This window comes from Dipodomys spectabilis, unplaced genomic scaffold (assembly GCF_019054845.1).
Source record: "Dipodomys spectabilis isolate Male_0828 unplaced genomic scaffold, ASM1905484v1 ptg000095l, whole genome shotgun sequence".
Lineage (NCBI taxonomy): Eukaryota > Metazoa > Chordata > Mammalia > Rodentia > Heteromyidae > Dipodomys > Dipodomys spectabilis.
Window position 1 is genome coordinate 48063008 of NW_024870772.1, and position 15485 is coordinate 48078492.

Consider the following 15485-nt stretch of genomic DNA (forward strand, 5'->3'; position numbering starts at 1 on the left):
AGCGACCTCTGTTTTGCAGCCCCACGGCTACTGTGGAAAACATGTTAACCAGTGTTCAGAATACTCAAATTACAACATCTTTAGCCAGGCACCACTGGCTCAAGCCTATAATACTAGCTATACAGGAGGCTGAGATCTGAGGATCACCCAAGCCAGCCTGAGCAGGAAAATCCAAACGTAACATTTAGCTCGGATTAATCACCAAAAAGCTGAGAGTTGTGGCAAGTGGTAGAGCACAAAAGATCAAGGACAGCGTCCAAGCCCTAGGTTCAAAGCCCCAGGACCAACACTGCCCCTCCCTCACCCATACACACACTTAAAGAGTTAGTGGGTACTATCTGATACTTTGTAACAGTAACTCATCTGGATCCAAGTCTGGTAGACAAAGCTAAGTAAACAAAGTAGGCCAGAAAAAAAATCCTCTCAATTAATTCAGGCCCAACATGGAAGAAAAGTAAGCTGCTTGCCTGGGAGTCTGGGCTTGCTCCTCTCCTCCTCTTCATGGGTTTAACTGCCCGGTCAGCCTCAGAGCCACCGCTCAATCTCAAATGGTCGGGCCACATTTACTGTCATGTTGAGAGTGCTGCTGTGAAAACTGGTCCATGTTAGAACTAGTACTTACCATCAGGGGTGGTACCTGCGAAGTACTGTCTAGGAAGTCTAAGGTCTTGAGTTCAAACACAGGTCCCCTGCCCAAAAAGAATTAGTATATACTAACTTTAAAAGGATCTCTTGGTACCATTTAAGGAAGTGAGTCAGGTTTTAAACTTCTTGTGACTGTTGGCCAGACAAGTAGCTCACAAGGCAGAAAAGAATCCCCTAACCACACCAACTCCAACTGAAAAACGGGTTTCTCAGAAAAACCAATACAGCCATTCTGCTACCTGAAAATCGTGCCTTTTAATAATAATTTATTTAAATAAGATCTGAAGCAGTTTAGAAAAACAAGATTTGTATTTTATTTTCTTGTAAAAATCTTTACACATGCAGACAAACCAGTGTTAAGAAAGTATTCACCATCATTTAAACAAATAAACCACTTAAATAGAACAGTGTCTGCAGTTTTATCTGTATAAAAATAAGATACATTTTTACAGAATTCACGCTCCAGTTCTTATAGCAATAAACAATACACAACTATAATAAAGTACAATCGAACCTGACCATGGTTTGCAATTAGATACTGCTAGGGCATTTTAATGTGCAAAAGAATTTCAACATAGTTCTTTTCGAAAGCAAATGTCTTCCATGTTTCTAGAGACCTAGTTTGAAGCAATCGAATCCTAATCACTTGGGGTTGAGTCCGCACACCTGGCCGCAGGGTCAGCGCCGGTGTCTGCCGTGGCCCGAGCGGCTGCCGCCGTGGTGCTTGCCCTTGTGCGACCGCTCGAAGGAGCGTGACCGCTCCCGCCGCTCCCTGTGGTGGCCGCGCTCATGTCTGTGCTTCTTGGCAGCGTCGGAATGATCACGAGACTTGCTCTGGGATCGAGAACGGGACTTTTTCCTCTTGTGGCCGTGTCTGTTGGAGCTTTTTAAGTCGTCTCTGGTGTGCTTGGCCTTCAGGTGAGGGGGAGAGGCGTGGTTGTGGTGGCGCCGGGGGCTCTCGCTGTGGCTGCGGGACCGGCTGCGGGAGCGCGAGCTGTATGTCCCTGAGCGGCTCCGCCTGTTGTTGTAACTTGGGAACAAACATTCACAGTTTAACTCGGTTTCTGCAGAGGCCAATGATACCCACTGTTGTTCACTAACAGGTTCAAAGCAACGGACTACCATCAAGGACAACAGGCCAGATGTCCCCCTCCACCTCCCTACCACGCGTCATTCCTTCCCAGTGTCCCAACACAGGGAATAACCTCCTACAGCCTTTGCTCTACATTCCCACAAGCTCAGACAGTCACAAGAGCTTGCAATCTATTCCTAAAGCTAACCAGTGAAGAAATGTTCACGTTAAAAATGGTTTCACATTGTGAGATTACGCACATGCACATCCACAGTACTGTTTCTCCTCCAAAAGAGGAAAAACCACTCCATCACAACACTCCGCTTGAAAACCAACAACCCCCCGGTGCACCCCCACCACCACATCCAGCTCACTTCTCCTCACTGATCTGGTGTTTAACAAGACCTAACCCTAAAAGGTGGGCTCAGCTGCCGGCAAGGCCAGCATTCAGGAGGAAATCAAGACTCTGATAATAAGACAAACCAATGCGAAAGAGCATGGGGGAGGGAGAAGGAGCTGGCCTGTTGTCCGAGCTTCCTGTAAGTGCAAACAGCATTACTGCAGTCCAGGCTAGCCTGGGAATAAACAAATGCAAGACCCTATTTAAAAATTAACAAACAAAAATGCTAGGGTGCATGGCCCAAACCACAGAGCCCTTGCAAAGCCCAAGGCCCTGAGTTCAAACCCCAATAGCACCCCAAAAAGAAGCCTAATCCTAGCTTAACCTTGGAAAAAACAAATCCGTAAGCTTTAAAGAGTCCCAAATAGGATTGTTGGTAGGATCTACTTACTGTCTTCGTGGCGTGTGTGATCTAGACCGGGACCGCGTCCGTGACCTGGACTGACTCACACTTCTGCTGTTCCTGCTTCTCTTGCTGTCTTTTCTTACACTGGGGGAAAAACAAAACATTTCAGTGGGCTGGGAATGTGGCTCAGTGGTAGAGTGCTTGCCTAGCATGATGCCCTGGGTTTGATTCCTCAGTACCACATACAGAAAAAGCCAGAAGTGGCACTGGGGCTCAAGTAGTAGAATGCTAGGCTTGAGCAAAAGCAGCTCAGGGACAGCACCCGGGCCCAAGTTCAAGCCCCAGGATTGGCAAAGCACACACACATTTTAGCATCACTGTTAGATGAACACTACAAGATCCCTCAAAGCCACGCTTAAGCACTCACCCATTGTAAGGGCTTTTGGAAGCCTGCTGTCTGTCCTCAGGCTCCTTTTTGACCATCTTCACACTGAGGGATGCCGGAGACTTCTCTTCGGCTTTTACTTCTCTAGGTGACGCTTTAAAAGACAGAGCCGCAAATGAATTCCATACTGGTTTAACAGAGGGCCCAACCCATCTCAGCAGGACTCCCAACCATCATGCCTTCCTCAACCCTGCCAGCTTTGTGATAGTCAGAAAGCGGCAACATTGTTTCTGAGTAACTGTTACCAAGCTAAAAACTTTTCCAGTTTGCAGTGACCTCCCCGCCCTCAGCTTCCCTCAGTGCCAGCGTCTAACACTTACAGGGCTTGGAGGCCGGGGAGAAGCCGCCCAGGGTGGAGAGGGCTGGGGTCCCATCTGGATTCAGTCCCTTTGCTTTCAACTTGGCTTCCTGTAAGGCTACTTTTCTCTTCTCTACTTCCTTTTCTAGCAATTCATAGTTAGGCTGTTGGAGAAAAGGGAAGTCAGTATTTCACTCTCGTAGTGTTTAAGAGACTTGGAACATCAACTTAAGTAAACAGAAGTCACCTTTTTCCTGGTGTAGAGCCGAAGCGTCTCGATGCAGATTTCTTGAATTTCCTCTTCTGTAGTGCCAAAAAGAAGAAACCAGTGGGGACGAGTGGGCAGTGGGATCTACAATGGAGAGAGAATGGGTGAATCTGTGCTAGTTCCTGTCAGAAGCCCTGAAATGATGCATTGATTCTCAACAGTCACTCAAGGGCCAGGCACCACACCTACCTGGAGAGCCCTGGCCGCCAGGTAGATGCACGCGCATGCTATAGTCTCTGGTTGAAAGCGAACAAAAACATTGGTCCGCAGACTGTCGTTCATATAATTCCTGAAAAAGATGTTCACTGTAAGCTGTGCACACAAACAAGCCGGAGCTTACATAAAGTTGGAGACTCAATCTACTTCATTCTTTTTTCTTCTCTATATTCACAACTTCATACTCTAGCATATAATTAACTTGTTAAAAAAAAATCAGCAATAACTTCGTACAAAGGCCATTCTTGAGTTATCTTATGTAGGATGAAAGCTGTCATTTTTATTACTGTCCAAATGAAACTTACCCTTAAGACTTTCTTTTAATGTAATGTTTTAAAAGTCAACTGACTTTTCGTTAATGACATAAGCTTCATTAATGACATAAACCACTCCAACAATACTTCAAGCCATGAATTATTGACCATCTCTCCTTTATCCACAATGAAAAGCAGTGTCAACCAAGTTCTTTCAAAAATTCAAAATACTGTGACAGGGGTAAAAAGGCATTTTAAGCAAGAACCCACCAATTTACATTAAATTAAAAAATTGCTTCAAAAACCCTAGGTAGGAAAGAAAAGAACAGTGGTAAAGATAAATTAAAGCTCTAGTTTACATACCTTTTTTTCCCCCAACAAAAACAGTAAACGACTTCATCCGAGCCCACCCTCTACAGAACTTACTACAGTTGTTTAAAAGCTTGAACTAGAATTAATGGAGTTCTTGAAAATTCTTATACCCATAAATGTTTCATTGAACACATTAAAATAGTCACACATTTCATGAAACAATGAAGCTATTCTAGCGTTACTAATATTTACTGAATCCAAAAGGTATCTTGCTGGAAATGTCCAGAACATAAAATCACTTATCTTGCATATCAACAGTCTTGTGAAAGAGGTATGGGTGAACCACACCTCCTGGCTTGACTGTAGACAGTCACTCATGTACCTGAATCGCAAAGATCCAAATTAACAGTAGCAGTCAGGTAATATGAACTTCTCTTTCTTAGAAATGAAGTCCTTCTAGTAACATCATTGCCTACAACAGCCCAGCATCTGTAAATCAACCCAAAATGGGGACTGCTGCCCATTTAAAGCTGAAGGCTGTAGCCTCTTTCAGTAGAATTCAACTATACACACCTAAGTAGAAATTTAGTCAAACCTCTAATTAAAAAAACAAAAAAACAAAAAACAATTTTAATGCATAATCGCTGGACAATATCAAAAATGAACTATTCATTTTGATAGTTACAGGTATACATTAAATACACAGGCATGTTGAATAGTTACTTCTAGAAGCAAATATACAAATCCTTTTGACACCCCGACAGAACTAGAAGATGCTGCCAGATGGATATGGACCACTTCAGTGAATCTCGGATGAGAGCTTGCACTGGATTGGCTGGAGAGCAGGGCAGCCAATCAGGCCATCCTGAGGTCATGGGCTGAAGTGCAGAGGGCAGAGCTCTATGACTTACCATCAGGGACTACCCTTTAATTAAAGAGTAGAAAAAAGAACAAAGTTAAATTGAGTTCTCCATTAAAAGTAATTAGTCAAGCCAAGAAAACAGGAAGCAGAAATAAGCATTATTTACCTTTTGGTCAAAAACAAAACAAAAAAACAAAAAGCCCCAAAACAAACTTATCTCATTATTTTAGAAAGAGAAAATGAAACTTACTTTATTTCTGCTTCTGTTTTCCTGACTACAAAAGCAATGTAAAAAAGCAACTTACCAGGCAGTCTGAACGAGGGTTTGGTTACGTTCGCACTCTAGTACTTGTAAATACATTACAATGATCTGAAGGAAAAGGAAAACATCCAACTTAGCTGGTACTTCTTTCAGAGTAAGCTCGATGAATAAAACAGTAAAAAGCACTAGATACACGTTTTGAATCTGAGAACTGCAGCTAATAAAGACCAACAGGCATTGGTGAGTTGTGACTAGATTTTTTTAAATTCCATATTTTAAAGCACGTGAAGTACAGAGAAAAAAAGCCACTGATTCAATTAGTAAGAACATAGAGCCAGGCACTTTACTATGTGTGGGTACAGTGCTAGGCTAATTACACCCAATTTCTCAGCATATATTTTACATGTCCCAAAGTCAGAGACTTTTTTACTTTTTATTTTTATTACATAAAAAGATGCTATACAAGGGGTTACAGTTATAGAAGGGCCTTGGCTTCTGTCAAGCTTTCTGGTGTACAGGCAAATCACTCCCTCAGACAAGTGTGTCCATGTGTCCTGACAGGGCCAAGGCTTCACCCAGTGAGCTGCTATCACACCAGAGCAGCAGGTGGTGTGCCAGGTGCTCATGTGGTCACTCCTCAGAGCAAGGTGGGACTCAATCACAAAGCAGAAAAGTACTTCCCACGGTCCCACTGGGAAGCCCGCATTCTCACGCCTACCGGCCCCATGTCAGCATCTAAGCTCTTCCATTTTTGAAGACAAGCAAAACTCAATTTTTGGAAAAGCCCAATACTTACGAACTAGCCCAGCAGTCTCCACTCACCTTGTGGGGGTGCTTGACATGGACACAGAACCCCAGCTCCTTCAGCACCCTCCGTTCAGCCTTGATCACTTGGTTTTTGGTGTTAATGTAGTTCTGGTCAAGGACCAGAGGGCTTGGAGTCCTGGTTTGTAAGAAATAAAATCAAAACTGTTTTGCACATCCAAAAATTTTATTTGTGGCAGCTCCATTTTCCCTTCCAACCAACTATTGGCAACAGAAACCAGCTTTTCTAAACTCCTGGGAACAAGTTAAAGCATTCATCTTGTGCTGTCCAAGTTATGCTATTATCTAGGCCTGAGTTCCTAACACACTAACTCAGATTTAATGCAAGGGTCGGGGGAGAACACTGGAAATCTTTGTTATTTCTCATCTCAAATTCTCACAATAACTAGAGTTGACATGGCTAATGTACTATTCACAAACTTGTTAGATGCCATCCCTCCAATGACAAATACTAATGTGTACTCTGATGCATTTACAATAGTCTTAAGTCACAATAATGTTATAAAATATTAACCCTTGGCTAGTTTTTTAGACAAAATAAGAACTAGTATAGCTAAATCTGATCTCCTTTGGGAGCCAATTGGTTTAAACCAATTATTCTAAGAATATGCTTCTGCTGCAAGTCTTAAAAATCAAAGATTCAGCTCAACTTGTCAAGGAAAATAGCCTTGATCAGGTTTAAGGTTAAAAAAGACTTATAAAACCAAAGCCTGACTTGGTCAGCTAAAGCTCTGCTCCAGTGTAACACTTGTGCGTGGCCATTGCTCAGGAAATGACGGCCTTTCGTTCAGTCTAAATCCTGCAGGCAGGCCTCAGTTATCTTCAAGTCTCCACTGTGCCAACCACACCTGCTGTCAGCAAACAGGAAGGTCACTGTTTCACGTGGCTCTTGTAAAAATCCTATCATTTACAGAAAACCCACAATCTTTTATTCTGAAAACTTGATTTTGTTATGTGGCCCAACCTGGCCTCAATCCTGTTATCCTACTGCATCAGCTGGGACTGACAGGTAAGGGCCACAATGACCAGTTTGTCTCATAATTTAAAACTGGTTTTAAGTGAAGTAATATTACAGAACATGTCTTTTTAAGTCTATGAAATTACCATGTCCCTCGATACATTCTTTGATCTTACCAATAAGAAGTGCATTTTAATTACATTGATTACATAAAAATATTCTACATACACTCAATTCATTTTAAGCCAAATTACTTTTTTTTTTTTGGTTAGGACAGAACATGGTATATTCAGTCTGAATCCTTATCTTAATGCACACAGATTCAGAAAACTGCAATCTTAATATTTGCAGACAGTGCATTAGAAATCAACTAGAAGTGAGCTGTGTCACCAACTGCTCTGGTGACAAGTTATCACCATACTTACTTTATCAAAATTTATTAAGTAGAATGCTTACCAGACTAGTTATTCCATACAATTTTTGTCAAGTTACATTAAGCAAAAGTTGGCAGAGCTAACAAAATAATGAGAGCATAGTTGTTACTTAAAATCTCAATTCCTGGTATAGCCACAAAAGGAGCAAATGGAGAACCAAGACCAAGGAGGGGGCATGGGCTGCCTGAATAAAAGGCTATAAAGGCTCTTTAGAAAAAGAAATTAAACAATACAAATGAGAGCAGCAGCATATTCCAAAGACTTTATGTTTACAATTTTCCAAGTTTTATCTGTGCAAAGTAGCTGGAAAAATCCACTTCAGACTCAACGAGTGACTTTCCCTTCAATTAGCATTAGGAAATGAAGGCTCTACCAAAACCCCTCTATAGGAATGTAAAAAAGCTCTATCTCATTTTTCTATATTTACATTGATCAAAATTATTTACACCATACTAAAAAGTATGCTTCAAAAGTAGCCCTTAATAGTGATGAAACTTCCTCTAGGAATCAAACAGGGTTCAACTGGGTTCAACTGTGGCTACTGTTTAGTCCCAAATCAGGCTTCATCACTAATGAATTTCAGATCATTCTGCTTCAATTATTGTTCCATCCCACTCTGCCTTAATCATTGTGTAGCTTTTTTGGCATTTACCAAAAATTGCAACTTTAAAAACAGCTTGAAGAAACTTAAGGCACATACAACTTAAAAGTGGTACAGGCCGTGCCCGACAAGCTAGACCTGAATCCATCAGCACAACAGAAAACAACATGAAAAACAGGTTGAGAAACAAAACCTATTTTGTTACTATAATTCAATTACATACTTAAAATTCCTGCCCGGTTGTGGTAGAACCTGTAGTTTCTAAAGTTACTTTGTATAATAGATATATAAACTGATACTGTTATTTTGTTCAGAAATCAAGATTCAAACAAGTTTTACAACTACCTTACAAAAATTGGTTAGCAAGAACAGAAAAATACCTCCAGAAATAAGTAACAAATAGATTCCAGAGAAAGACTTAACTTTACAAAGTATTAATTAGCACAACAAAGTATCAAAGTACATTTTATGGCAATACATTGAATGAAGGCTTGCTCCCATTTTCTCCCCAATGGAGAACTTGTCAATACAAGGAAATTTTAAATCTCTGGAGAAATTTAATAATATTTACCTGCCAAACCCTCCTCCTCAGCTTAAGGCTGAAGGAGGTGAGGAACTGATTGGACTCAGGGATTTGTACTCCACTGCTTGAACTCACAACCCCTGGAGATTTCTGATTTCTAACCCTTGATTTTGCTAATTCATGTGAGAACAATCTCCAACTTTTAAGAAATCTTGGTCATTGTTGAAGTTCCTGGTAACTTTTAGCAAGATTGAAATATAGCAAAACAAACAAAAATCAGAATTAAAGAGTTCCAAACATGGTTAGTTTTGCTTGTGTATTTTAAAGACAGACTTTGGAGCAATTATTTCAAGAAACCACACTTAAACAAGATGGGCCCCAGGCTGCTACTCACTTTGCTGCTCAAGTAGGGCCTTCCCCTAGAGGGACCAAGTGATCGCAAGGCCCTCTGCAGTCACAAAAATAATTACAGGTGGTTGGAGCAGTAACCACGTAGTGTTTATAGTTTACATGTTGAAATACAACATTGTCATCAGTGAGAATGATTGAAAGTCTTTGAAAATTGATCTGTTAGACAATTTTCATGAATATGGCTCCTTTAAAAAAAAACAAATGAAACCCTTTAATTTACTGCAAGTGCACTAAAATATATCACTAATTAATATCGCTAATTATATGTAAACTAATCAAAGGAACATGTTTATTTCCCCTTAAGGCCATGTGCCCTGAACTTTAAAAAGAGTCACCAAACTACCCAAAAATTGAAGGGGGAAGCCAGGTGCCAATGGTTCACACTCGGAATCCAAGCTACTCAGGAGGCTGAGATGCAAGGATGGTGGTTTGAAACTGGCCTGGAATGGCAAGTCTGCGAGACTTATCTCCAATTAACCAGTAAAAAGCTTTAAGTGGAGATGTGACTCAAGGAGTAAAGCATCAGTCTTTGGGAAAAGCTAAGCAAGAGAACACTAGGCCCCAAACAACAAAAACATGAAGAAGAGGCCGTAGTAAGCCAGGTAAACGATCAGGCACCGGCACTTTTCTTTAAAACCGCCAGGTGACTTCAGTGCGGAGCCAAGACTGGAAATGATGGTCTAAATAAAGCCTTTAGTCTTAAGTCCATGTAATGCTCAAGGTCACACAATTACAGTTATGCACAAACTAGACTAAAAAACAGCATCAAGACAAACTGGCAATGCTTCACCTAACTAAATTTTCATTTTGACAGTACTTCTAGTGACAACCTGTAACAAAAAGCATGAAGCTATTGTTGTAATAACTTGGACAGCAAAGACAAAGCTTTTAACAAGAAACAGGAGTTTTTCTAAATGGTTCACCAGTGGCCAACCTGTTAGTCCCCGATTCCAGTGACCTATTCTCAGAGCACTGGCTTCTCCTTGGGGATTTTCGATACTTCACTCACTGTTGCCATGACGACAGCTTCATCTCTATGTACCACTCCACATCACCCAGGCTTTGGTAAATGTAGCTGGTCGCTGTATAGTCGGTTGCAAGGGAAAAAAGAGTTGAAGTTAATAACATATACAAGCTACGTGTCTGAGTAAACTTGTAATATGCATAGAAACACTTATATCCTGCTTTTGTTTTAAAAAAAGAGCTTCCATGCAATTAACTCCTTTAAAAAGTTTCATGCTATCATCAGACTAAGATTGAAACAAAGTTAATTTCTCAGAAATAATGACCAAAAAATGGGATTACATCCAAGTCAGTAAGATGGGATTATTTTAGATTCCAAGATGTTTTAGTTACAATCCTATTCTGACATCAAAGAAGGAAACAAGCCTGTCAGGAAAACTCAAAAAAAAAAAAAAAAGACAACCATGGGATTACATAGCAGCTGGCTCAATGACTCTAATACTACCAGAAAACCTCCTTCAAACAAACACCATCCTCAAGAGCCTATTATGAAAAACACCTTGAAGACATCTTAAAGTACAAATTTAAGCTCAGACCATCTAAGTACCAGTTTGAAGACTTCCCATTTCTAAGGATTCCTTACAACAAAGACTAAAGGCAGTTAGTAAACTAAGTTACCCTATTCCTCAACACAGGGATAGAAATGCTTTCAGCAGCATCTGTGGCCATGTCCCAGGCGGGGCACTCATCTGAAAATGACTTTAGCATCTGCCTGGCTGGGTAATTCCATCACTGCGACACAGCTTTGGGCAGGAGGACTGGGAACTCACCGCCCCTTGCTGGGAAGCCCCCCAGATCTCATCTACACAAGCACTCCTGCACTTGGGCAGCAAGCACTATAGACAAAGTCATTGTAAATACAGAAAAGGGGTGCCCAGCTATGGTTATTACACCACCTCAAAGTGGGCACTGTTTCGGACTCTCTCTCTATATATATGTAAGTGGGCCATATCCAAAAGTAACCCAATCTTGAGTTTTAACCCACTTTGACCGCATCTGACCCAAACAAAATACCTGTTTAATCCCTTTTGCCTTCAAACTTTATCATCCTTTCAGTCCTTCAGATGCGTTAGGGTGTAGGTAGTTCAGTGAAGTTCTAACAAGAGCCAACCTCAATCGACACATCATTTGGACTTAGAGAAGACAACCTATGCAGAACCTTGCCACAATATTAACTTGAGCTACAGTGCTTGAACAGCCAGCCTTCAGTCTTCCAAAGAGGAGAGGGGAAAAATAACTTACATAATACACTCACACTTGAGCCCAACGTACTCCCTTTCTTTCTTGTTTTATCTTAAGCCAATGGACTGGCTTCACAGCACTGCTAGGATTGTCCACAAACGCAACTGCCTCTACAAACTTCAGATAGCTGGTTAATTGGGTGTTTGGGTGGGTTTTATTTTTTTTCCAAATTAAACATCGGTACTCCTATGTGAATTTCAACACCTAGAGTCAGTTTGCTTTGCTTCTGAACTGACTTGAGAGAAAAGATGTTTTGATGATGGTGCAGTTAGTTAGCAGTAGCAACAGGGTTACTAATGTCAGTCACGCCAATCTTACCTTTTTCCTCTTAACTGGCGGAGGTGGTGGAATACATTGATCACATCTCTTATCCTTCTGGGAGCTTCTTCGATTTTTGATGCAAGGTTAATACAGGCCATGGCAACAATCTGTGGAAATAAAAAATGACTGTTTTAACTCCCATGTCACAAAGTAAACGCGAGGAAAGGAAAATATTTTTTCCTCCAAATCGCAGAACTTATCCAAAAGCTTTAGAACTCGGTGGGACCATCTTTGGTGAACTAAAACTACGCGTTTAGGGACCGGGTGGAGTACCAGCTTTCGGTACTAGAGCTTAGGCGCCGTTAACTTTCTTATGCTCGACACCAGAGCTCCACCACTTGAGCCACAGCGCGACTCTGCGCTTCTGCCGAGCGGCTCCTTATCGATCAGAGCCTCACGGACTTTCCTGCCAGGGTTGGCTTCGAACCGCGGCCTTCAGACCTCAGCCTCCAGAAAGCCACTCTATTACTCAACTCCCAGGTCCCCCCCCCCCCCCAGAGGGTCGCGCGCTGTCCGCGCCCCTCGGCCACGTGGACTCCGGGTCCGTCTTCCGGCTCGGCCCCGGCGGCCCGTCCCGCGAGGGCTGCACAAAGCCGCCACCGCCGCGCCGCCGCGCCCGGTGCGAGGTCGCGGCGCCCCGCGCCCCGCCTGCCCGCTTACCTCGAAGCTGTGCTTGACGAAGGACTTGGAATAGAAGAAGCGGTGGAACAGCACCTGCCCCGTCGCCATCGCCACCTGCAGACAAGGGAGACCGGAAGCGGGGTCAGGCGGGCCCGCCGCGCCGCCGCCATTTTGTGCGCCCGCCGCCGCCGCTCGCTCGCTCGCTCCCCGCCCGCCCGCCGCGGGCCTCCCGCCCACCGGACCGAGCCCGGACACTCGATCGCCCCCGGCCGGTCACTTTCCCCCTCCCCCGGTCCCGGCCGAGCCGAGGGCCCCGGTCGCCGCCCCTCCCCCGGGGCCGGCGGGCCCGAGCCCAGCCCCGGCCGGCCGGAGCACCGACCTGCGGCAGCCGGAGGAGGATGCCCGCGGCCTGGATGAGCTCGCAGCCCAGGATGCGCAGGTCCGTCTCGCTGGGCAGGTCCAGCCCGTCCTGCATGGACGGGGTGGGCGACAGCCGCTCCTCCGGGATCAGCGAGTGGTCGATGGTGAGCGACACCTCCGAGTAGAGGCGGTCGCCGATCAGAATCCCTCCCGTCGTCGTCGTCGTGGTCGCCGTGCCCGAGCTGGAGCCGCCCGCGCTCGGCGCGGCCGACGAGGCGGCGGCGGCGGCGGTGGAGGTCGGGTGAGGCCCGGACGCCATAGTCTCCGCGAGCTGCACGCACGCCCGACGCAGCCGGAACCCGAAACCAGACTAACCAGCGGCCCCGGCGCGGCGCCTCACGCCGCGTGCGCCTCCGCCGTGACGTCACCACGCCGGGTGGCGAGCCCTGGCCCCGCCCCGCGCGCCCTGCCCCGCCCTGCCCCGTGTGGTCGCGAGGTTCGGGTCTGCGCGTGCGCGTGGAGACGAGCCGGGCTCGGCCGGACCGCGGCCTCCTGCCGCCGTCCTTTGCGGCTGCCTGGCCTCCCCAGCTCGCGGGGGACGTCCGCGCCGTCTGCGGTCCCGCTGGCTTGTGGCCCCGGCGCCCCGCGGGGGACCGAACCAGAGGCCTGACCTGGTCCTCGGAAAGTAGGAATGGGGGGCGTGTCCATCCAAGGAGCGGGGCGACTGCCCGGGTGTCCCCGTGACCCCTGTCCTGATCTGCACCGTGATCTCGGGGCCCCCGCCCGGGGCCTCCCCGTGACCTCTGTCCTGATCTGCACTGTGACCTCGGGGCCCCCGCCCGGGGCCTCCCCGTGACCTGTCCTGATCTGCACCGTGACCTCGGGGCCCCCCACCCCGGGTCTCCCCGTGACCACTGTCCTGATCTGTACCGTGACCTCGGGGGTCCCCCGCCCCGCCCGGGGCCTTCCCGGGGTGCCGCGCAGCCCTTCCGGTCGTCTGGAACATTCCCGGCAGTGAAGGCGGCCGGGCGGGCCGGGCTCTGCGGGCCCTAGGGACGGCGTCCTGCGTGGCGATCGCGCCCGCTTCCCAGAGCCCGCACGGTGCGCGGGAGGAAGCGGCGAGCTACCGGCCCCCCCCTGGTCTACGCAGCGCGCGGTGGCTGGATTCCACCCGCCCAAGACGGGGACCGCGTCGCAGCCCGCCCCGCGGTGCTTCCGCCGGGGTCCCTGCGGGACGGTCAGCCGCCCGTGGACCTCCGGGCCCGGCTTAGGCCCTGTCCCGGTCCTGGACGAGCATTAGCGCAGACGAGCCACAGAGCAGCCTGGGCAGCGGTGCTGACCAGAAGCAAGCCGAAGGCGGGCGGGAGCCGGATGCACACCCCCCCTCCCGCTCACCCCCCTCCCCGTTTGCTATCGGGGAGGTAGAAACCGCCCCTGGGAGACGTTCACCCTTTTTTTTTTTTCTGGACACCTGGCATGTTTTAATAACTCTGGTTACATCACCTTGTCGATCGGGCAGAGAGAGCAAGTCTGCTCGGTTAAACGTGGGTCGTTATGACGTAGATGTCTGGCTGCCCTTTAAACAGAAGGCGAAAACCCCCAAGTACCTGTCTTCTAGCCGGGCGCCGGTGGTTCATGCCTGTCATCCCCGCTACTCAAGAGGCTGAGATCTGAGGATCCCGGTTCAAAGCCAGCCCCGGGCAGGAAAGTCCGTGAGACTCTAATCTCCAGTGAACCTCCAGAAAAACAGGAGTGGTGCTGTGGCTCAAAATGGTAGTGTGGTAGCCTTAGGCAAAAACAGCTCTGGATAGTTCCCTGGCCCTGAGTTCAAGCCCCAAGACTGACACCCCCCCCCCAAAAAAAAAGTCAGGTGTTTTGGCTCAGTTTCCACACACAACCTTCCTCCCTCCCTCGGGTTAAGCTGGCCTCAAACTTGAAATCTCCTGCCTCCATCCTAGCTGTGCACTACCTGCCGAGTTTTTAATAACAATCCTAAATGGAAACTTTCTGTATTTAGCCAGTCACCACCCTCTCCAGCAAGCTAATTTAGGAGTTTGTAATAATTCATTTTATAGTCTAGGGTGTGGCTCAAGGGGTAGAGTACCTTCCTGAAGCAGAGTGCCAGCCTCTAAACCACACACACACACACACACGCACACACACACACACACACGCAGTATTTTTCCTTTATTATTGTTGTTGTATATGTGGATCCTGGGGACTGAACTCACTGGGGCTTGGGAACCGCCCCAGGGCTTCTACCACATAAGCCACGGCTCCTCTGGCAGCCTTTCTTTTGGTGATGAATCGGAGATTCATTAGTGATTCCTTGGAGAATCTCGGGGACTTTGCCTGCCTTGCTGGCTTCAAACTGTGCTCCTTAGATCTCCGCCTCGGGAGGATTGCCAGGCACCAGCCGCCGGCTCCAGGCTGTATTTTTACTTTGATTCAAGACCAGGTTCGATTTGTCTCGAGAAAACTTCAAAGGAGGAAAGACTGTCTGGCTCGGAGCTTCTTCCGGCCAGTGCCTCTTGACCAATTATTGGTCGGAGGGTGGAGCAGAGGCGGGGCCAACTGCCCCTGACCGCCAGCCACGGGGGAGGAAGAGGCGGGCTCCCGGGATGGAGACCCGCCCTTCCGGATGTCCCGCCCCCGCAGCGCCGAGGCTCGTGCCCAGCCTCGGATTAACGTACTGAAGAGTTCTACGCCCTTGAGGTCCAGTTGTGATCTCCCGGTGGTGCGAGGGGCGAGGCCTGCAGAGGACGGCGAATTCATTACCAACACAG

The 15485-nt window shown here is 46.8% G+C and overlaps 1 protein-coding gene across 5 annotated transcripts; it reads right to left on the minus strand.

Annotated features, from left to right (window-relative positions):
- Nucleotides 1-935: 935 nt before the first annotated feature.
- On the minus strand, nucleotides 936-13078 carry Ccnl1 (cyclin L1). Of its 5 annotated transcripts, XM_042685376.1 has the most exons (11): nucleotides 12719-13066; nucleotides 12379-12453; nucleotides 11716-11825; nucleotides 6203-6323; nucleotides 5424-5488; nucleotides 3664-3763; nucleotides 3454-3558; nucleotides 3229-3370; nucleotides 2891-3002; nucleotides 2509-2607; nucleotides 936-1675 (listed from the first exon to the last, which is right to left on the minus strand). In XM_042685376.1, the coding sequence occupies exons 1-11, from the start codon at nucleotides 13016-13018 to the stop codon at nucleotides 1324-1326; spliced, it is 1581 nt and encodes a 526-aa protein (XP_042541310.1). In that variant the 5' UTR covers nucleotides 13019-13066; the 3' UTR covers nucleotides 936-1323. The 5 variants fall into 5 exon arrangements, with proteins under 5 accessions (XP_042541310.1, XP_042541311.1, XP_042541313.1 ...); XM_042685377.1 differs by lacking the exons at nucleotides 12379-12453; nucleotides 12719-13066 and adding an exon at nucleotides 10142-10214 and having other exon boundaries at nucleotides 11716-11805; XM_042685379.1 differs by lacking the exons at nucleotides 936-1675; nucleotides 2509-2607; nucleotides 2891-3002; nucleotides 3229-3370; nucleotides 3454-3558 and adding an exon at nucleotides 5168-5181 and having other exon boundaries at nucleotides 3670-3763; nucleotides 12719-13078.
- Nucleotides 13079-15485: the final 2407 nt, after the last annotated feature.